The 22,928-nt window shown below is 45.1% G+C and overlaps 1 protein-coding gene across 2 annotated transcripts in view; it reads right to left on the minus strand.

Moving 5' to 3' along the window:
* Positions 1-194: 194 nt before the first annotated feature.
* CMTR1 (cap methyltransferase 1) overlaps positions 195-22,928 on the minus strand; it is a 31,746-nt gene continuing 9,012 nt past the window's right edge. For both annotated transcript variants that reach the window (XM_056356997.1, XM_056356998.1), the window contains exons 5-24: positions 19,828-19,920; positions 19,021-19,092; positions 18,275-18,369; positions 18,098-18,170; positions 17,691-17,889; positions 15,124-15,242; positions 14,785-14,881; positions 13,445-13,577; positions 12,729-12,908; positions 12,269-12,325; positions 11,241-11,298; positions 10,509-10,577; positions 10,004-10,135; positions 9,397-9,519; positions 8,617-8,708; positions 7,899-7,967; positions 6,380-6,427; positions 5,678-5,790; positions 5,041-5,149; positions 195-3,256 (exon numbers count right to left, since the gene is read on the minus strand). In XM_056356997.1, the coding sequence (XP_056212972.1) occupies positions 3,124-3,256; positions 5,041-5,149; positions 5,678-5,790; positions 6,380-6,427; positions 7,899-7,967; positions 8,617-8,708; positions 9,397-9,519; positions 10,004-10,135; positions 10,509-10,577; positions 11,241-11,298; positions 12,269-12,325; positions 12,729-12,908; positions 13,445-13,577; positions 14,785-14,881; positions 15,124-15,242; positions 17,691-17,889; positions 18,098-18,170; positions 18,275-18,369; positions 19,021-19,092; positions 19,828-19,920 (2,064 nt within the window). In that variant the 3' untranslated portion in view covers positions 195-3,123. The remainder of the gene's footprint in view (positions 3,257-5,040; positions 5,150-5,677; positions 5,791-6,379; positions 6,428-7,898; positions 7,968-8,616; positions 8,709-9,396; positions 9,520-10,003; positions 10,136-10,508; positions 10,578-11,240; positions 11,299-12,268; positions 12,326-12,728; positions 12,909-13,444; positions 13,578-14,784; positions 14,882-15,123; positions 15,243-17,690; positions 17,890-18,097; positions 18,171-18,274; positions 18,370-19,020; positions 19,093-19,827; positions 19,921-22,928) is intronic.

Raw genomic sequence — 22,928 nt, forward strand, 5'->3', positions numbered from 1 at the left:
TGCTGGAGACCGTCCCCGTAGTACTATCTCATTCTGATGCAGTGACATACACCAGGTAGCCCTTAGTGTGCTCCCAGGAAAGCCTTTAAAAGGGGACTGCCTTGAAAATTTAGCTGTGCAAGGCATTTCTCCGTCTTCACACTAATCCACACAGCTGGCCAGAAGTTTTGGGGAGGTGAAGTAAACAAGCACTGTTGTGAACTAAAGGGGCTGTATTGGTAATAGAGACAATGAAAGCAGAGGTGTCAACGCAAAATGATACACAGCCTAATAACAATACATTGTGCAATTAATGTACATAAACATTCCCTTCGGCAAGACCTTTCTCACCCCCCCTTCCCCACATAATCCCTCTATATTTACCCTGCAACACAGAAGCAAGTAGCATGGTGGCTCATGCTTGCCTTCTTGAAGGGGGAATCCAGGTTCAGTGCATCAAAATTAAAAAACAAATTAATATCAGGAGGAGCTGGAGGCAACTAGGTCAACAGAACATATCTGTCCATAAAAGCTAGCCTGCAGGCTAACAGCCAGGCTTTTTTGTACCCTCAGAGGCCTGTACTCTAGACCCTAATGTATTCCTAGCCACCCTTCTGTCTGCCAGCCTGCAGGAGACCACGGCCCCAAGTGGAGGACAACACTTAGCAAAGGATCCTGGCAAAGGGAGCAGCATGCTTTGCTGGCATTGGAATAGCTGTATGGTAGTCCGAAGAAGCACCAGAACTCAAATTACTGGTTGGTTTAAAAAGCCAACTGCACACAGGCCTGGAAACCACACAGTTGGAGGGTCTTCATTGCCCAGTGGGAGGGATTGCGCCTCATCCGTTACAAAAGTGCCTTTACCAAAACAAAACTGCCAGTGACGGGCCTGTTCTTCGGGGAAGGAAGGGCCATCCTTTCTTTCGTTCATTTTACCAATGCTTGAGAGCAGAGAGGGGGCTGCAGGTGAGCAAGAGGATGCACTAACAGCACGCCGTCTCTAAGCTGCTTTTGCAGACCTCTGGGAGCTAACAGTCACCAACGTGGAAAAAGCAGCTTTGACCCACTTCACTTTTAGCCAGAGCTTGAGAAGAAACAACAGCTCCCCTGCGCTATATGCAGGGCGATCTATTCGTAAGCTAACCTCCCATCCACTCCCAAGCTTTGCCTCCTCCAGTTTCCATTAACCTACAGATCGTGCCAACTTCTGTGCTGCTCCTTTAGCCAGGGTTGTGTTCCACAGTGATCAAGCCTGCATGTAACTTTCTCTGGTGCAAGGAGCTGCAGCTGTTAAGTTCATTTATACCAAACTGTAGAGAATTAATACATGGTTATATGGAGACAATTTGCTTGTGAAGACATGGAAGTGCTCCAGGCTCAGAGAGCAGAGCCTGCTTGTAGGATGATACTCAGCTGCGTGCTGAGAGTGACCACTAAACCTACGCATGATGCTGGGCCTTGGAGGGCAGAGGTGGGACTTCAACAACATGCCATCCTTGTTCTTAATTCTTTGGGTAGGCCATACAGCACCCATGCACCTGTATACCCACAAGTCAAAATTCCCATGTCTTGCTACATAAAGCTTGTTCAAATCATACATATGGGTGTGGAGAGAATTAAACAAGAATCTGCACAATGGCTATAGATTCTAGCAGAACTATAGCTTTCTTTAAGGCACAGTTCAGACAACCCCTAAATCACTTTCCTCCCTACTACCAGCCTGTGTTTAAAAACAAGCCAAGAACAAAACGTAACAAATGGGGCGATTTTGTTGCTTGGCCAAAAGCTGTCAACTGTGTGTGTGATCTTCTGATTTATGTGGAAGACCTGGCAAGAGTGCCATGGAAGCCAGAAGTGAAGGTAAAACATGCAACAGAAGACAACTTTGAGCCCAGCACAGAAGTGCATGGAGAAGTCTGCTGACACACAAACACCATGCTAAGAGTTTCACAGCTCTGCGCCTTCACCCCAGATGCAGTTCCAGGGCCAAATGAAACATGGAGGGGTTTAAAGCCCACTCTGACATGTAAAAAGTTTCCAGTGGGCAATCAGGGGGCAGGATTTCTTCTGATTAACCAACATGGTCAAAGTCAAGATCTCTTTTCACTAAAGCCCTGATGTGTTGGGTTTTGGTTGGGTTTTTGGTTTTTTTGGGTTTTTTTTTTTTGTTTTGTTTTGTTTTTTTTAAGTCAGACATTCCCATCATTCCTCCAAAGATATCCAGCATCCCAGCCTTCCTGTGTCTTTCCCTCCCACATCCACTTTCCTTTCAGAAGATTTGGGTAATAGTTTCGAGTACCAAGAACCGAAGCACCTTGGTCTCAGACGCATCATGAGGCATAGACATGTTCACAAATTAACCTCAGGCTTCCAGCTCAGGGTCTGTCACTGACCTGGAGAGCGGAAATCCATGTCACAGCAGCTTCTAGAAGTCTGAGACAAAGCCCTGGCACTGAGCGTATCAACTCTGTACCAGGAACTCTACTCATCACCTGGGTTGGCCTTTATCCAGCAGGGTACCATCACATAGGAACTACCAGGCCAGCCAAGTGCCTTGATAAGCCGAGGTGTTGGAGACACCAACAAGAATACATACTTGCATCCCAAAGCTAGCATTCCTCAATGAGCTAACACCCTCCACTGGGTAGTGTAGGCCTTTGACAAGGCCAAGGAGACAGACAGCTGCCAGGAACGATGCAGGGCCACTTCAGTGTGCTGTTGCCCAGCTCTGCCACCAAGACATCTCTGCTCCTTCCCCCATGGCCAAGGAAGCACAAGCCTGGAGAATTCTGGCAAACACAGAGCTCCACAAACCTCGCTGAATGTTTGAACAGGAGCAAAGAAAGCTGCCAGCCCCTTGGCCTCATGCATGCAGTAGGTCAGGACAAAAGGGCATTAGGCTTTGGCTCTGGGAGTCACCATGGGTACTCCAGCAGCAGGTGCCACCTGGGCTGTACTCTTATATACACTGCCAGGGTCGAGCCTTGTCCTTTGCCTTCTGCATACCACCCCCTGGTTCAATCACCTCCAGGAAATTGGCTCTGGAGAAGACCAGGGTAGAAGTTGCGGTGCCTCCCCAGTCTTATCAGTCCCTGAAGAATCCAAGCTGGGCTCAGCCCTGCTGCACCCCTCCAGAGAGCAGGGTTAGGGGTAGTACGCTTGGATGAAAGACAGGACATCCTCCTTTGATAGCTTCTCTGGATCTTGCCTTTTCTGAGAGTCGTGTACTTTGACACCTTCCCCCCACTTCCAGAAGAGGCGGCTGTAATGGCAGACGCTGCGGGCAGAGAGGAGAGCAAGATTAGTTTGGCAGGGGAGGGGAAGGAAAACGCTGTCATCCCAGCCACAAAATGCACTACAGAGTCAGCTGCCCTCGCAGTGGGAGTTACACAGAGATATACTGAGGTGTGCCATAGAGGAAGGAGAGAAAAAAAGAAAAGACCAGTGCATTCATTCACCTTACAAACCCTACAGCCCTTAAGGTATAGCAACTTCCAAGCCTAAGAGATTTCCATGGAAACAAACTCGTGAATTCTAGTTCCACTCAAGATTCAGTTCAGTATTTGCTGGAAGGAGACAGGTCATTAGGGAAAACCCCACCTCCCCCCAAGTTCCTGAGAGGATGAAACTGTCATTGCAGGCAATGGAAATGGCCTTAATGAAGAATTTAAGAAGTCTGCCAGCAGCAGCAATCTAATCACTCACCACAAACCTACTAGAATCAGTAATAGCTGTCCTATGGAGCTTTGCAAACGACCAGCACTTCACGCTGCACAAAAGCAGCTAGGATCATCCCCTCTTTCCCCTCATGTGAAATAACCAACCTCAACTTGGCTGCTCAGAGTTCCGGTCCTACAACGCCATCTCTCATCCATCAAGCACAGCCCTCCCTCACTGCATCAACATAGGCCCAGCCATAATGAAAACAGAGCTGCTAATTACTGCCGACACAGCAGCCTTTAGTTTTGTACAATTACTGACACTTAATATTCATAGCTTATTTAGTGCTGCTCTTCTAACAAAGCAGTACTAGCACAGCGACAAGAGCACATGTCAACGGCTAATTACAGACACATTAGTACTCACTAACCACAACACATCCCTTCTGGAGTCCCACACAAGTGCTCCCTCCACCTCCTCAGCCATTCAGGCAGTTTCATGCTGGCCTGCTTCAGAGTGCACAGGCAGAACTAACCCCATCCTGACACACAGGGGGGAAAAGCATCATGTGCATCTGCTTTTTAAGCCTGTTCTTCCATTTAGCTGGTTAAGGAAAGTTTAAGGATTCTTAAGAGCACTGCTGTAAGGTAGGTAAGGAGTTCAAAGTGAGACAAACAGGAGGCCCTGTTTTGTATCAAGCCCTGGCTCAAAGGCACAGTCCGGGGTAGTGGTGGTGAAGGGCATCTCCTAAGACTACCTGAGGGCAGGGTGTGCACATCTCCAACACCGTGAGCCCTGAGGTGTCACACAGACTCAGGATTTGCTGTACTTAAGACATGGCCTTAGCCCAGTACTCAACAGATACAGGTGTGGTTCAGCAGCCACAGTGTTAATGACTGTCCAATGGAAAGCCACTCCATCCCTTCCCAAGGAGCTCCTGCTTTTCTCTCCCACTCTTTAAACAGCTCCTAGCTACCTACAACTCGTTCCAGAGCCTGGACTAAATGAACTGGGATTTACTTGTAAATTACCAACTTCCAATCAAGCATCTTAAAATACAGAGATGCAGCAAATTACAGTTGCTGGGCTCAATTTCCATTTCCCTGTGTGCCGGGAGGTTCAGCAACTTGCACTCTGCTGCAGACAGGGGAACAAAGTTGAGAGATCTGTGTTATTCATAGCAATTAATTGCAAAATCCACTAATCCAGATCAGCAGATTCCTGAAAGTCTAAGAAGGCGCCAGCTTCTGCAGCATACCCTGCTGGTGAGCAAGCTGTGCTTGCACTGCAAACAACTGAAGAACATAGCACAGCACCCCTGGACTCCCTTCCGAATAGAGAGGCACACACAAACTCACACACAGCTGTCCTTCCACAGCTTCAGCTCTGGCTTGTACTCACTGAAAGGGTGCGATGGATTCAGAAGGGAGGATGTATGTTGCTTCCTTAGTCATTTTGTTGAAGAAGAATTTCCTCTTGGAGTTTTTGCTGTATGCCATTGTCCAGGGATCTTGCAGAAGAGCCACAGAAATCAGACAGAAAATGGAAAGGGGGGGAAAAAAAAGCACAGTATGAATACACACGTAGTGCAAGCAAGGAGGAGGAATCTATAAGAATAATTCTGATCTTTCTCTTACTCCTTTTTCCTTCCCTCCCCCAAGAAGGCCTGCTTCCCTAGATGTTCTCTATTCCCTGAGAAAATGCCCTTCTCCCTGCATTTAAAATAGGGTATTTCCATGTACTCTGAAAAATATGTTCTTGATTAAAAAATTATGATCTCAATAGCAAAGTCAGTCATGTAAATAAATTAAATTAGCCACACAATAGCTGATCAACTCACTACAGAAAAACCTATCATATAAATACCCTAAGCCTTAACCAAGTCCAGGCTACCCTCATTACATGCAAAGAGTTCATCTCCAGCCATTGGATTACTTCCACTAATTTTTTACCACGTTACAACAGCAGCGAGCCTCACCAATACTTTTTACTTGAAGATACGCAGAAAAGTTAAATAAAACCAGGGACTCCTTCCTACCATTAACAGTCCGCACGATGTAGAGCCCTGTGGGCACAAAATGTCGGTCATCTCTGCCAGTGTAGGATAGCCGGGGTACTCCTCCTGAACTCTTGATGATTTTCATCTCTAACCTAAATGTTGAGAGAAGGCAATTACATAGATTTCCCGTTTCTTCCTTTACCGTCCTCTTGCACACAACATGCAACCTGCACACCCTCTCCAGAGTATCACAGTGCAAACTGACAGCACTGCACATGACAGGACAAAATCATCACATCCTGGAGAATTCAGTCTCTTGCCTCCCCCACACGGCTAAAGAAACCAGCCAGAGCTGTCTAGATGAGGGAGCAAACTGAGGGTTGCAATGAAGGATCTGTGATGATCTACCACACTTAATCCAAATGGAGTTACCATTTCAGGTATGAATTCTTAATCTTTCAAGCCACTGAGAAGCCACTGACACTTCTGCTTACAAGCTCAAGCACCGTTGACACTCCTACTGTTGCAGTGTGTTGGCCACATCTATGGCATTAGAACCCAGCCGGATGATGCTCCAAGTCAGCAGTATCTCAGAAACAGCAGCTACCAGCTACATGAGCTCTAACACCTCTTTCTCCAGGACTTCTGAAGCACAGATCAGCACATCCCTCCCATTCCTGGGCATTGGTGGCCGATAAGCTCAATGGGCCCCGAAGTCTCTCATTTGTGCCGGTCACTTACCTCACAAAAATTTTCTCCATTTCCTCCAGTCTGTATACTTCCTTCACTCTAGGGGGAAGACAAAAACGCAATTTAAAAAAAATATTAAAACTGTCCTCTTTTTTCTGTCCCAGCTGTCCCCCTGTCCCAGGGTGCAGTCAAACAGTTCATTTTGTACAGCATGAGGTGGTCAGGCATAACTGAGGTTCACCCTTCTCCTCAATCTCACTCTCCTGTGCCTTATTTCTCCTGGCCTGAGAAAAATTGACACATGCATGCTCATGGCTGATCTGTAAGCAGCATATCAGCATCCTCGCTGCTTAGGAAACTGCATTTTTTACATCAGGCTGAGTACACAGAAGAGGAAGAACAATGAAAGTCAGGTGCTTTTGTTTTCCCATGAGGTAAATTCACCAAGGTCAGCCCCAGGCAGGTTCTGGCCTTGGCATGCTGGCCTCACAGTAAAACTAAACTGCCTGATCTTAGTGTTATTATCCGCAGGGACACCACAAACTCTTAGTCACCCTGAGGTAAAAACAGCTTCTTTCTTTTTTTCTTTTTTTCTTTTTTTTTTGTAAAATAAATAAACGTGATTTGCAGTCATCACCCTTATTATTATGTCAAACTGCTTTTGTTTTTGTTGTTCTGAGTCAGAGACAATCGGGAAGTTTCAAAAGCACTGCCTCTGATCTGACACCCCAGCCACCCATTTCCAACACGCTGCTACAAGCATGACAGGCTTCAAAAAGCACAACTGGAACAACTTTTCACAAGAGCAGCAAACAACCCCTCTACAACCCATTTCTAAAACTCTCCTCCTCACTTCACTTTCAGTCCTCCCCAACATTTTGAGCTCCTCCAGTTATTGCAACGGTCTGTCTTGAGTTTAATTGACATCCCACTCATTATCTTTCATTAAGCCACCAAGAACATCCTCTTTCCCCTTCCACCAGCTTGTCTCAGTATCACGGTGCTTCTAGCTTCTGAAACTGAAGCTGTTTCGTCCACAGTACCTGATACTCAACACAATGATGCCCTTTCGCGTCATCTTAGCAGAATTAATTAAATGGAAGGTCAGGAGGCAACCAAAGCTGAAGCCCTTTGTCAGGAACTTCCTTGGGATTGTAACTAAAGCCTTCTCCTCAGGCTAACCGTTCTGACATTGTAAATGCTGGTCAGCACTTCATTCACCTACTAACAGTCAGCATCTCTGTACTGCTGCTGACCCTTCAGGGCAGACATGGACATAGAAGTCTTTGCAATGATTAAGCTAACTGGGTGCTAGATCTACACATACTTGAACTCAGCACCAGCCAGTCCACCTATGATGAAAAGATGACTGTCTGATATATAAAAGGAGGGCACAGCTTCTCCACTATCAACCTTTATGTTAGATATTTAAAGGGCTTTTAGCTTATTTCCATTGAATATAACAGAACTGTGAATTTCAATTTGAAATTTAACTCTCCTTCAGCTCCTCATCTTCATCCTCCACCACCCTGAAACCAAAGCACACCAGGCTGAGGGAGTCGTCACTCACCGGATGGGGTTCATATCTGGCCGGCTAGGTTTAGAAACAGCTTTGACAAACTTTTCCGCCAGCTGAATCCTGAATGAGAATGGGAGGAGAATCCAGCAATTTAGCAAGATTTGGCACAGCAGGTAGGTAACAGTTTCAGCAGAATAACTGATTAGACACTTCAGTACATGCAGACTGCTTCCATTGCTAGCCCAAATGGGTACAGAGCAAGACTTTCCCCCCCCCCTGCCCTCCCACTTCCATGCCCAGTGATACTGGCTGTTATCCATTAGGAAAGGGTGGGTCTCCATAGCTTCCTCTACAAGCCCACATGCTGACAAACACATTGATATAAGCAGGAATGAGGACTAGTAGAGACATCGTGTCCCTGAGGAAAGAAACAGAGGGGCTCAATCCTTCTCCCTCAGCCAGTTACCAGCTGTGCCGATTCATATTTCCAGGGTGCTCAGCTTACGCAGACTGTGCCTGGCTCACCCCAGACCAAGCAAGGAGCTAGACCTGCCCTCATACACAGAGAAGGTACAGTAGGAAAAGGCTATACGCACTCCACTTCAGAGCGGGTTCATTCACAGTTCATCTTTATAGTAGTGTTTCCGCTGAATGCACTTGTCTCCCTGTGCTCAGCGTTCTGCTTTTAGATTGAACACTGTTTCCTAGTCACTCCTACTCATGTAGCGTACATGAAAGTCTACAAGAAGCTTCTCCAGATCCTACGTACCTCTGGTTGAAATGCTGCTTTCGAACATCATTGCCATTCAGCACCAAGACATCGAGGATGTGGATGGCACTGATTTTTCGCTGGGCTTTCCCCTAGGGAGGGCAATACAGAGACTTACTACTCAGACTGTTGCTATTTCAGCTTCGATTTATAACCCGTTTTTTGACAGGACAACATTCTCTTCTAGCCAGAAAGCACCTGTCCAGCTATTAGAAGCACACAAATTCCCTGCTGTCCATTGTACAGTAACATGCCATCCTCCAGGATCTGGTGTATCTCAACTACACAATTGTATCTCGGGAATGAGAGAGAGCAGGACCACAGCTGCCATCACCAGCTCTCTCTGTGCTGTGATACCTGATAAGGCAAAGCCCAGCACGCTACAGCATCCTCATTTGAGATGCCAAACTCCCAGGTAGCAACAGCTTACACTATGAATACACCACAAGAATCGTTTTCCCAAAGCGTGCAATCACTACTGAGCAGTCATGTACCTGAAGAGCCACAGAACACATTAAGTCATGTTGGCAACGTCCTATGTGCTGCTGCACGTAGGGCAACAGCAGCAGGTCCAAAGTGTTCTCAAAATATTGTTAAAAGCTCATAGCATTGGACAGAAAGAAGGAGCTTAATCCAAAACAGTTTCTCTAAGAATCACACACACAAAAAAACCTTACACCTGACACAGCGAAACATTTGTTCTGCAGTATCTTACCGAGAATGGGACAAAACTGCTCATTGTATTTGTGGCCACTGATAAGGGAGAGAATAGCCTCCTACCTCTCCTTTCAGCTCATGAACAATCTCCACAGAGAGAAGGGTATCCCGTGGCAGCTCAGTTTTTAAATCCAGCTTTGTCCAGCGATCTGACTGGCGGCCATCCCAGGTGTAGATCTGCGATTTCTGTGTGTAAAAGGCAGAGTCAGATTCAGTGTGAGGACAGGGGTGGACGAGAGACCATTGATTAACTGTAGAGCAGCCCTCAGAGAATCTTTTTGTCACAGGCAGTTTCTTTGTCAGAAGTTTTAAGGAAAACTTTGATCTCGACAGCAAAGGAACAAAACCACTGATGCTAATCTGCCAATGACTTTTCATACCCACACAAAGAACCAGAAATAGAACACCTTTAAAAGGACAGTGAAGATAATTAGAGACATCAGTAAGAGTACAGGTCTCTTCACAGGCTGCGATTACAAAAACAGCGTTAATTAGCGTGAAAAGCAGTGAAGTCAGGAGAAAGAAACATAAAATGTGTATCAGCCTCAGGGCCTGCTGATGGGGATCCTTTCTGGCCTTTGAGGACAGGAAAGGATGGGATGAAACCGCAAGACAAAATAGCAGCAATGAAATTAACCAGCAAAACTCCCAGACTGTTTTCAGCACTTACCCCTAGCCCCAAGAGGAACTTCTGCTCACTTCCAGATACCATACACCGGTAATCTAACACTTGGCGAATTTTCTCCAGTGTAGTGGAATTCAGAGGAGTGGGTTTGTAACTGAACGTATCAATATCCGTGCCCTAAAGAGCAAAGTTTGGCATAGGCAAATTAGACAGAATACATCAACAGGTAGGTAAATGCAACTTCTACATGAAACAATAATCCAGGACAAGGGGTGATGGCTATAACTGAAAGGCGGTAGATTTAGATTAGGTATTAGGAAGAAATTCTATACTCTGAGGGTGGTGAGGCACTGGGTCAGGATGCCCAGAGAAGCTGTGGATGCCCCATCCCTTGTAATGTTTAAGTCCGGTTTGGATGGGGCTTGGAGCAACCTGGTCTAGTGGCAGGTGTGTCTGCCCATGGCAGGGGGGTTGCAGATAGAGGATCCTTAAGGTCCCTTCCAACTAAAACAATTCTATGATTCTATGACTAGCTGCTTCATCGTCTCACCTGGATCAGTTCAAAGAACTTGGACTTGGGATCTGATGATGAAGGAGCAACACGGGCCTGATCAGGAATCTAAACCCAAATCCAAACAAATGGCAATTAGTGTAATTCTTTGGCACATTCATAAGAACCTTCCTGAATTCAGTACATGATGGAACATCCTGCTCCCTGAAACTCCTGCTCTTGGGATTCCAGTTACTGGAGAGCTCATTTTGCAAATAAAAGTTCTCAGGTGTTTTGCAAATTTATTGTAGGTATATCCCATCTCACAGGAAACAACAAGCAACTTCAGAAAGTTTCAGATTAAATCTTCTATTATTTCATGCATGATACAATGAAATACTATTTAATCAAAGACATACAATTAGCCTGTGAAACTGACTGCCATATCTATGGCCCCACTGCAGTCAATGCCTCAGGGAAGAGAAACTGCAGACTCACAAAAAAAACCACCCCCTGCAGAGCTCTGCTGCTTGGGAAGTAGGTGCTGAGCTCACTCTGCGTATGATGAAACATTCTCAACTGCAGCAAAGAAGCCTGCTCAGTTAAGCCATGGACATAACAAATCAGAAACACCCTGTTTGCCAACATAAACAACTTGAAATGGTCGCTGACTTTCCCACAAGACAACATATTAAACCTTTGGCTAGACAGTCCTATCTGTACTGTAGTTCCATTCTTCTTTCACCATAGCGAGGACACCTTCACAACCTCCCTGCTTGGCAGCTTACTTACCCCCCATAGCTGGAGACACTCCTTTCTGATTTCAGCCTGCCGTGGCTCAATCAGTGTCCTAGATAAAGACAGCAGACTGTTAAGAAGGTGAAACCTCCTTGCTCTTGCAGCATTACATATCCAAGCCCTACGAAACCTGCATCTTTCAGTGTCTGGCTTGGGAATGAAAAACATGCACTGTTCTTCAACAGGTTATACAAAAGAGGATGCTGCCTTCCCTCCCCACCCTCCACCCATCTCCAATCCCCGTTTAGCTTTGCTTCACGGTCTGCACTACTGGTTAGCGGCCACAACTCCATCCCATGAACGTACCACTGGGCATCAATATTTTCAAGAAGTTATATTAGTATGAACTTAAGTTAATCTCCAAGAACTAGGGTACACAGCCCTGTTTATAAATAGCAATAGCAATGAAGACTGGCTGAAGGCCACGCAAAAAACCAGTGCCAACGTTAGGATTAATTCTTAAGGTAATTCCAGGCTACCAGACTCACTCGGCTTTCTACTACGTATTATATCTGCACAGATAAGTCACACCAGGGAAAAAGCTATACACCGCAATGGCTTTACCTTTACACAAGAAATTCAAATCATAAGCTTTACATAATTTTAGGTGTGTAACCTAGATGCTTTGAACTGCTCCTAGAAAATGAAGAGCTATGAAATACACCCAGTTTAGATGGTTACTGTAGAAGTGAACATACCAGCCGGGAGTTACTTTTCTGCTTACGTTCCTGCTAAGAAGCAGGCCCACTTACAGTAATCAGAAATCATGCAACGTATGGAAGACTTCTCGACAAGGGTGGTAATAGACCATCGACTTTCAAGACTCTTCCAGCTGCCCATGTTTCTGCAAATAACTCGTGGAGAAACACAAACTGAGCTACCTAAAAGCACTATTCGCTTTCCTGATTCCAAAGGCCATGTCAAGTACCAGCTCAAACCAAGAACACATTAAAGAAGGGCAAAGCAATTCCTATATAGTAGGTTAATTCAGTCCTCACCGAAAGCCAGAGGAATATACTCACGTGTCCTGAACAAAAGCACGAATTTTGGCCAGTGCCTTTATCTGAACTTTGCAGTGGCTGAAAGAGAAGGCAAGTTTCAGTCAGAGAGCAAGTTAATCACTACAAAGATTGTTCTACTGTTCAAAACAAGGAAGAGTGCTGGGACAACAGGAGGAAGCCAGTCTAGATCAGAGCAGTGAGGAATCGTTGCCAACATGATTCAAAGTGACAGGAAGACCACTGTAAAGAATGAGGCTGTAGCCTCCTTTCTTTTCTACACAGTACTCTGAGGCCAAAGAGTCACTAACAGCATACGGTGTTTCTCTCTGTACAGGGTCCCTCTGCTCTACTAAGCTCCTCAGGGAGCAGAGCAGTGTAGCGACACCAGGAAGTACCTCCCTGAGTGCAAGAAGCTACAACTGAAAGCCATGCTGGCTAACCTGCCTACAGCCAGCAGCCCTCATTGCTCAAGGGCACTCACTTTTCATTGGACCGAATAATGTAATCGTAGAAGTCCTGGTCGCCTTTGATCACGTTCAATGGGACAACAAGATTCACATCCAAGTCAGAGTTGCGCAGCTGGTTGAGTCTGATGTTCACCATGAAGAGATAGTCCCGCACATCATCAATCCCTAGCTTTAACCCTTTGCATATCACGTACCTGCAGAGCAAGGCAGAGAGATCATGGGAGTTCAGTTCTCCCACACAGCCAACTTTCCTGCCACATTCATATTTTCAGGGCAGTTTCCCAAATCCCAGGAATTCCTTCCTCCTGGGTACCCCTAGAAAGGTGCAATCTCACCTATCACAAAGTCATGACAAATTTTCTACACTGGGAAGCTCAACTCTATTGAAAAAACCCACAGATCTCCATCAAGTAGTAAATAGATTCTGCTAAACTTGACAGGTAGAACGATAACACACATATGCTCTAGCTTCATTGGAACCATAGTTGTTTCACGCAAAACAGAATTTGTTATATATCTACTGCTTTCTCCCCAGAAGGGTAATTTGGCAAGTATCTTCTTTACCTTGTCAAGCACTGTAATTTGCTAAGCATCTAAAATGCTTACTCCTCCAAGACAGTTGCCAATCAAGGCAGATCACAGAGCTTCCACTAGACTTACCCAAATCCATCTGTGACTGTATTTAGAGGACAGGGTTTCTTTAGTAGTCCCTTGTGCTCAAGAATCTCACCTCTCTGAGTTAGCAGGGCGGCTTGTCACAGGTTTAAATATGCACACTCGCTCAAAGCAACAATACAGCAGGTAAACAAGTCCCACGCTGAAGGGAGTAAACAGGTCAAAGGTTTTGCAGACAAAATGTCCTCCTGGAAAAGAGAGGAAGCATACCGATACCAGCAGATTATAAGGAAACAAGGAGGTATCAGGCACCTCAGTAACTTTGTCTTCTGCAGAACTGGTAAGAGTGTTTTCAGCATAATCAAACAGTATCTAAAACACACTCATGAAGTGGGCCCATGGGGCTCCACGAACCTTCTACCCCATATTTTGCTGCAAAGAGAAAAGCATTTCCCTGACCAGAACCAAATCAGTATGCGTGCCGTCTCATGAGCAAACCTTCTATACAGCCCCCGTCCTCCCCTTCCAGGCCCAAACTGTGCCCTGTGGCATGGCAGCATGCTATGCAAACGCCTCAGTGGAAGAGGAGCTCTGATAGGTGCAACAGGAAACCTCAAGTCAGAGAAGAAAACTAACCAATGTTACCTAAACAGAATAACTCACCATCTAGAAAGAAAAGAGTCTATGTTACCCCTTGCCTCCAAACAAGATTTCCAATTTCCCCAAGGAAAAAGCAGTCAATTTTCTGTCTAGACAGGAAGGACTTAGAGAAGGTTGTTCCTTTTACGCTATCACATTTGAGACTACTGCTAAGGAGCTTCTAAACATAAGGCAAAAGGTAAATAACATAATGAGCATTTTTATCTTCTGTATCAGTACCAACTGCTAACTAAACTCAGCAGAAGAGAGGAGCCATCAAAACCAGAGAAGGCTGTAACATTCATCATTTGGCAACAGTGAGGTACAGCTAAGACTACATGAGGCATCATCTTGTTCTGATCACAGAGACTGCAGAATTAAAGGAAAAAAGCCACAAGTTAGAGGAAAGGATGAACTGGATAAACACCACTGTCTGTTCCAACCAGCCTGCTAGAATATTCAGGAAGTAGTTGGTCCAGCTAGTGCCATAAAACTCAGATACAGTGTCCAGTTATCACACTAGTGACCTTAGCCTGAGACAGCTACGTAACATAACACATTGTACAAGCTTTAAACTAATGCATTTTACCTCATTCTTTCAATTAAAAGCAAAACAGACAATCTTATTTTTCTGCCCCAGTTCTCTTAGCTTCATGACAACCATCTCAGGATGTATGCGTACACACTCAATTCTGTGCAACTTAGCCTCACTGCAGAGCAGACTTCATGGCATGTTAATAAATATTGTACAGCGTCCTTCCACAATGGCACCCACACCTTAGAGAAGGAGGAAGAAAATTAATGGATAAAAAATACCTGTCCGGACAATGGACAGTGCTGTAAGGAACTGGCAAAGCATGAGTTGTTTGCTTAGGATTTCTTGCAGATTCTCTTGACCCTCCACTGAGAAACCCTGCAAAGCACACAGCATATGATTAGTATCTCCACAGATCTATTGGTCAAGCAAAGGATTCTGTACAGCTAAATCAAAGAATCACGATAATTTCTGTTTCTTTACACTGCCACCAGGAATTTTAATGGCAAGCCTTGAAGAAGTTCACATTGTAACTACGGACACATGTCAAATATCCTACTATATGCAGACTAGGTATCAGTTTTGGTCATTAGTGCAGGAGGAAAAAGACATGGACCAACCCCATCAGCCATTAAGAAATGCACTCCCTTGTGATCAGTATTGTCCAAAACAAAATTCTGGAAAGCAGTAATGTTCTCTGGGCGAGTGATGTCTCCATCTCCATCAATCCCTCCCTCTCCTAAGGGGAAGAGAGGAGACAATTACTAACACGTTTGCAAGTACAGACAAAAGATCAGTATGTACAGGTGATCTATTGTAATCAATCAACATTGAGTCAGAATTTACACAGACCTTGACAGGTGAATAAGCAATAACACATTCCCTTGTTCACCACCAAAGATACTTGTTAATTTAGTAAAATTATCCAGCTTTTTGCCCAGTGTGGTCAGGGCTAAACAAAGCCATATAATAACCATGCTCAAATGATGAGTTGTACATTAGCCTCAGTGAAAAACAAATCATTCACTGCCCTCCCCTGAGGCGAGAACTGACTACGTGACAACATAATATTCTCATTACAGGAATACTGAACATACTAAAAATGTAAGGCTCAATCTCACTGCACAGCTCACTTGTTAATAACATGCTTTTACAGAAAAGGCAAAATTATTTACATTGTGCATTGGCAACCTTCTGCTAAGAAGTCAAATCATTCCAAAGAAATACAATATTCTATTGCCAAACACAATGTAATCTGGAATTTTAAAAAAGCAACCCCTATAAAAAAACCTGCAAAGAAGTTTATAAACGGAGTAGGGAAAGGGAAATGGGAATTGTTCCCATATGGCTCTCTTTAAAGAAAGGTACATTGTCTCCCAACTGGGTGTTTCAGAAAGCTAATCTAAGGTGTATTCTAGAGCTCACCAATTCTGACTTTGAAGAAGCCTGAACTTCTATTCGGTATTAGTCCCCATAAATCTTCTACAACTACAGCTTCTATTAACTGAACTGGAGGACTAGCAAGCAGCAGAGATCAGGATGCATCATAGTGCTTTGATAACTAAATTCCTCATCAACCAGCCTGTCAGTAAGTGAAGTGACACTAGAATTTGTTACCATTCTTCACAACACAGGTGTCACAGCAGTATACTTCCCTCCTATCACTGGAGGACAGTTTGTACACATCTCACTAGACTTTATAGTGTAACAGACAGAAAGGAATCAAGAAAATGCATCAAAGTCATCAGGTTATTCATTTCTCCAGGTATCTCCTTCTCCATAACACCACCAGTTTGCAGTGAGTTATGAAGATCCAAATGCTGCAACCATTAAAACAAAGTGTTTATCTGCCTTGCTGCCCTTGCCATGAACCTTTGCTTTAACAGATCTAATCCTGAAGCACAAACCGTTCTATAAGAGTTCACGGTCAGGTGTCAAAAGTGCTGGGTGGTGGAGAAGGAAGCACAACAATGGAAAAGCAAACACCCTCCCCTCTCTACAAGACAGTCAAACTCATGTTTCCGTCATGCACTAAGCAACAGGAATGCTAGCAATCCTTGTATTTCTCTTCCTATTTCTAGAAGCTATGCAGACAGAGGGCTCAAACTTATCAGCAAGCTTAACAAGTTACCATCCATGAGGTGAGATGCAGCAGCTGTCTGTGTACACCTGCTTAGTCTGTTTCAAAGTAAGGTAAAACATAATAGCTTAAACCTCTTTGGATTAAGAAACATTTAGTCACAGTGATCCAGATACAGCCTCTAGCCCAAATCTGTTTTATTTACCTTTACTAAGAGCCCAAGATCAACTATCAAAAGAGAGCTAGGGAGGTCTGACACAGAAGCATACTGCCAGTCAAGTAAGGTTTCTACCGCTGGCACTGCTAACAGATCTTTGGGCAAGTCAGGGGGCTGGAGAACCTCCCCTGTGAAGACAGGCTGAGAGTGCCGAGGTGGTTTAGACTGGAGAAGAGAAGACTCCAGGGAGACTTTAGCAGTCTTTCAGTACCTAAAAGGGGGTCTAAAGAAAGCTGGGGAGGGACTCTATTAGGGAGCTCTATTAGGGAGTGTAGTGACAGGATGAGAGGTAACTGTTTTAAACTGAAAGAGAGTAGATTTACATTAGATATTAGGAAAAAATTCTTTTCTGTGATGGTGGTGAGACAGTGGCACAGGTTGCCCAGAGAAGCTGTGGATGCCCCATCCCTAGAAGCATTCAAGGCCAGGTTGGATGGGGCTTGGAGCAGCCTGGTCTAGTGGAAGTTGCCCCTGCCCATGGCAGGGGCGTTGGAACTAGAGGATTTCTAAGGTCCCTTCCAATCCAAACGATTCTATGATAAGTCACCTCACTCACTGTGTTTCAGGCTGACATCAGTGAAGTAGGAAAAATATTGTCAAGCAATCTTAAAGCACTCCACTACATTCAGATAAGCAAAGCACTCAAGTATCAACGATTATGCATTCCCAGGGCAAAGAGGAAATCAGGGCGGAAATGTGACTTGATATGCAAGCTCACTAATCTCAATCTTTTTCCCAGATGACAGCCCCCTTCTACCTTGCAAAATGGTTCCCTATAAAACAGGCTTCTCTTAGATCCCCATGCTGGTATCAATACCAGCCCCACTTCTAATACAGAAGCTGCAGCATAAGCAAAAACATCAGGTAACACTCATGCATGCAGTACATACCATAATAAGGCTCAAAGAGCTCACTGGAAGCAGAGTAGAAGTCCTCTAGTTTAAAATCATTTGGTCCTTTCAAGGTCATGCCAAAGCCTTTCGCATGCCACTTCCGCCTCCACAAGACGTACTCAGAGAAGCCCCCGGGACCAGCACAGACATCAGCAAAGTAGAGCAGCTCTGCACCTTGCTCCTTTATTAAAGGCCTCTGCAAAAGGAAACTGAGGAAGTTCTACTGACCCAGTAACAGCTCCCATCAGTCAAGCAAGATACACCATAAACTGCACTACTCAGTCATGAAAGTCTCTTTCAAGCACCTGTTTTCCCAGCTAGTATCCTAAAGATTCTCCTTTCTCCCCACCTTCTCCATTCTCTGAGAAAGCACCGCTGCTTGAAAGTTAAAGAGAGGCCCTCACCCCATGGAAGTCCTTAGGGTTTGTAAACATGTAGTCAAATACATGGTCCATATTTGCCATCTTCATTGCAGCCCTGTGAACACGTAAATAGGTATCTATTAAGTTTCAGCTTTGGCTTCCAAGGCTGAAAGTGGACATAAATGGGAATGGGGCTACACTACCAGAAGTTCTGCAAACCTGTTCAGGAAGAAAACTCCACGGATCATCTCATAGGGGTTAGACCTTGTTCGGGCTCGACGCATTTCTTCTCCATCCAGCTCATCAAATACACTCTGCACAAACAGAAACAAAATTAAGCTGGACCTGGCACAGACTTGAGGGATAGGTAGGCACGAGTATTTCCTCTCCTCATGCTTCTTTCTCCTTAGACAGCAAACTCTGTGCAGGGTTTAGTTCACCAATACAGAGTGGTTTTCCATCACAATGATATTCACCCTTCTTCTAAGCCACTCCACTTCTGAAGCAAACTTAGTGACACTAAAGAACTCTGTACCAATCACTCCAGAGCCTGATAATATGGTTAGCCACTGCAAAAGCAGTCCCAGCCTAAGGTATTTCTCTCACGCGTATGCATATGCTCGCTCTCCACTGCAATTTACAACGGCATGATAAAATCTAAGAGGGAAGACGGAACACCCAAGAAACAAAAAGGAGCTCATTTACTTAGCTTATACAAGTCTTCAGCTTTTCAGCTGGACTGAGAAAGGGAGACTGTTTTCATTTATCTCTTTGAAGGCTGAGGTGTAAAACAGGTTGCTGAACAGACAGTAACAACCAGGAGCTAGGTCATACCAGTGGCAGGAAACGAAAGAGGATGTTCTGAGCTCTTGCCAATCACTTAAGCAAACTACCCAATCCTCTTCAATTATTTATTTCACTTGCTTTCCCAAAACTTCAGTTCCTCTCTAATGAAGGGGACTCACCTTGCACTGCAGGACATTACGTAAGAGCTCTTCATTACAGAACTCTGTCTCATCTTCAATCACCATCTTCCTCTGGAACAGGACAAGAACACAGTTAACAATTAGCAAACATGGTATCAGTCATTTCAGAATGCAATGTGTACCAGTAATGGATGAATGCTGCCAACCACATAAGAGGCTGTACTAGCAAAAGTGTAGCGGCAGGCTGAGGAATTATTCTCCCACTAGGTATCTTGAGACGACACATGGAATACTGCATCCAGTTTAGCACTCCCCAGTACAACACAGACATACTGAAGCTAGCCCAGCAGGACAACCACCAAGATGACATGGGTGCAGAAGCACCTGGTGTACGAGAAGAGACTGAGAGAACAGTTTGTTCAGAGTGGAGAAAGGGAGATCCTGTTGTTGTCCACAAGTACCTAATGGCATGACATAGTGAAGAGTGAGCTAAACTCTTAGATATGGGCAGTGAAAGGACAAGAAACAATGGACACAAGCTGCAAAACAAGAAATGCCAATTAGCCATACAGAAATTTTCCTTTGTCCTCTGGGTTATCAAACATTAAAACAGATGCCGGAGCAGGTTATGACATTTCATCTTTGGAGTTACTCAAAACTCAACCAAACAAGGCCTTGAGCAACCTGATCTAACTGGACCTGCTTTAAGGAGGAAGCTGCACTAGTAATCTCCAGAGGTTCCCTCCAGTCCAGGTTATTCCTCAACTCTTTGACAAGACAATTGTTTCAGGCTGAGCAGTCCTGCATGGTCTTAGGCTGGTAAGTACTGAGCTGTAAAAAAATTACCTTTCCCACAGTCATCCACTCCTTCAGCTCCTGGGCATCAGGGATTTCTGTGGTACACTCAAGGCACCAGTCCACCTCCTCATAGGCACTGGGCTGTAAACACAAGACATGGGAAGAGCCAAAGATGGTTTTGCTAGCAAAATCTAACAACTAATTGCTCCCCAGAAGTCTGCCTCCCAATCCTAGCATAAGGGGTTACGCCATGACTTTAGGACCAACCACAGAGGGTTTTTTCTCCTAGTCTAAAACATGTCTTACTTGTTTGGATTCAAAATTTAAAAAAAACAAACAACAAAACCAAACCAAACCACCATGAAACAAAAATTTAAAAAAAACATACTCCACCACAAAAAAAAACATACCACTTTCCTCTCATTAGAGTCTCATAATCAAGACAATGCAAAAACCTATTACTCTCAAGGTACATTTCAGAGACACTGCAAGAGACAGTTGCCAAAAAAACCCCCACACTTCCTGATGGTGCTTTACACATTCTTCTCCCAGTTCTTTCTGAAAGGCTCCCTCATTCCACAACTTAATTCAGGCTTCGAACAATTTTTATAATCTTAGGAAAGAATTGGTTTAGCAGTTAAGATCAAAGTGATGCTACTCCTCCACAAAGAGAGGCTGCCAACATCTACTAACCTTCTTATATTTATCATAGCAGTATAAACCTATCAATCATACAGAACACTTAACTGCTGTGAGCTGTAGAAACACACTGGAGAATAAGATCTAAACCAATGAGCCTACACAACAGGTCTCAAATTCCTGACTCTCAGTGAATAACCTCTGATGTTATTTTCAACTGCTGAAAGCAATTCAAAGAATGGAGAGCAAAGTACTAAAACATGCACCAGATATCACTTGACAAGCACTGGTGCCCTTGACTAACAATGGCTGGGACCTTCTGGCTTACTCTCCAGCTGCCAGATCCCTAGGATTCAGTGTTGTGGTTTGGGTTTTTTTTGTTTTAAATACAAATATACACCAGCTGTTTCACACCAAATATCATCCAAACTGGGCTTTACTTTCCTGACAACACCTTCACCAGCCAAGCTGGCTTTAAAGTTGCCAGGGGAGGGGAACCTCAATCCATTCCACTCCTACCAGTTTAATGCCAGTGCCAACAATAGATGCCCAGAGCCTGAAGAGGGATCGCAGGTCAGCAGGAGAGCACCTGAAGGGCAGCACAAAGGAATTCCGGCCACTCCAGCCAGTAAGTCAGACTCAAAGGGGAGGGCCATGGCCCAACTTAATTGCCCCTATGCAAACACACGTACCATGGGAAATAAACAAGAGGGGTTAGACACATAAGCACACCTGCAGGGCTATGATCTTACTGGCATCACGGAGATGTGGTGGGACGGCTCCTGTGACTGGAATGGTGGGATGGAAGGACAAGGTTCTTTAGGAAGAGGAGGCAGCGTGCCACCCTCTACGTCAATGACCTGCTGGAGTGGCTGGATGGATGAGGAGCCAACCAAGAGCTTATGGGTCAGGACTAAAGGGAGGGCAGGGACAGGTGACATTACAGCAGGGGTCTGCTACAGGCAGACTGAGCAGATGAGGCCCTCTATAGACAGACAGCAGCAGCCTGACATTCAAGCCCTTGTCCTCATGGGGGACTTCAGCTACCCCAACACCTGTTGGAGGGACAATATAGCAGGGCCTAAGCAACCCAGGAGGTTCCTGAAATGCGTTGATGATAACTTCCTTCTCCCAGTGAGAGAGGAGCCAACGAGGAGAGGTGCTATGCTCAACTTTGTTCTCATCAACAAGGAGGGAATAGTGGGGAATGTGAAACTCAAGGGCAGCCTTGGCTGCAGTGACGCTGGAATAGTGGAGTTCAAGATCATTAGGGCAGCGAGGAGGGCACACAACAAGCTCACTGCCCTGGGCTTCAGGAGAGCAGACTTTGACCTCTTGAGGGATCTGCTTGGTAGAGTACCATGGGATAAAGTCCTGGAGAGAAGAGGGGCCCAAGAAAACTGGTTAACATCCAAGGATCACCACTTCCAGGCTCAGGAGTGACACATCCCCACAAAGAAGCAGTCAGGCAGAAATGCCAGAAAGCCTGCATGGATGAACAAGGAGCTCCTGGACAAACTCAAACACAAAGAAGCCTACAGAGGGTGGAAGCAAGGACAGGTACCCTGGGAGGAATACAGAGAAACTGTCCGAGGAGCCAGGGATCAGGTTAGGAAAGCTAAAGCCCTGACAGAATTAAATATGGCCAGGGATGTCAAGGGCAACAACGAAAGTTTCTATAGGTATTTCAGTGATAAAAGGAAGATGAGGAAAAATGTGAGCCCTCTCCAGAAGGAAACAGGAGACCAGGTTACCCAGGATACCGAGAAGGCTGAGGTACTCAACAACTTCTTTGCCTCAGTCTTCACCAGCAAGTGCTCCAGCCACACCGCTTGTCACAGAAGTCAGGGACTGGGAGAATGAAGAACCACCCACTACAAGAGAAGATCAGGTTCAAGACCATCTAAGGAACCTGAAGTGCAAAACTCCATGGGACCTGATGAGATGCATATGCAGGTCCTGAGGGACCTGGTGGATGAAGTGGCTAAGCCACTGTCCATCATATTTGAGAAGTCGTAGCAGTCTGATGAAGTTCCCAAGGACTGGAAAAGGGGAAACATAACCTCCATTTTTAACAAGCGAAATAAGGAAGACCCAGGGAACTACAGAAAGGTTACCCTCACCTCTTTGCCCAGTAAGGTCACGGAGCAGATCCTCCTGGCAATTATGCTCAGGCGCATGGAAAATAAGGTGGTGATTGGTTACAGCAGCCAGAACAGCTTCAGTAAGGGCAAATCATGCCTGACAAATTTGGTGGCCTTCTACGACAGGGTTACAGCATTGGTGGATGAGGGAAGAGCAACTAGTGTCATCTACCTGGACTTATGCAAAGCATCTGACACTGTCCCGCACGACACACTTGCCTCTATACTGGACAGACAGGGATTTGATGGAGGGACTACTCAGGGGTTAAGGAATTGGCTGGACAGTCACACTCAAGAGCTGTAGTAAATGGCTCAACATCCAACTGGAGATCAGTGACAAGTGGCATTTCTCAGGGGTCAATACTG

This window comes from Falco biarmicus, chromosome 12 (assembly GCF_023638135.1).
Source record: "Falco biarmicus isolate bFalBia1 chromosome 12, bFalBia1.pri, whole genome shotgun sequence".
Lineage (NCBI taxonomy): Eukaryota > Metazoa > Chordata > Aves > Falconiformes > Falconidae > Falco > Falco biarmicus.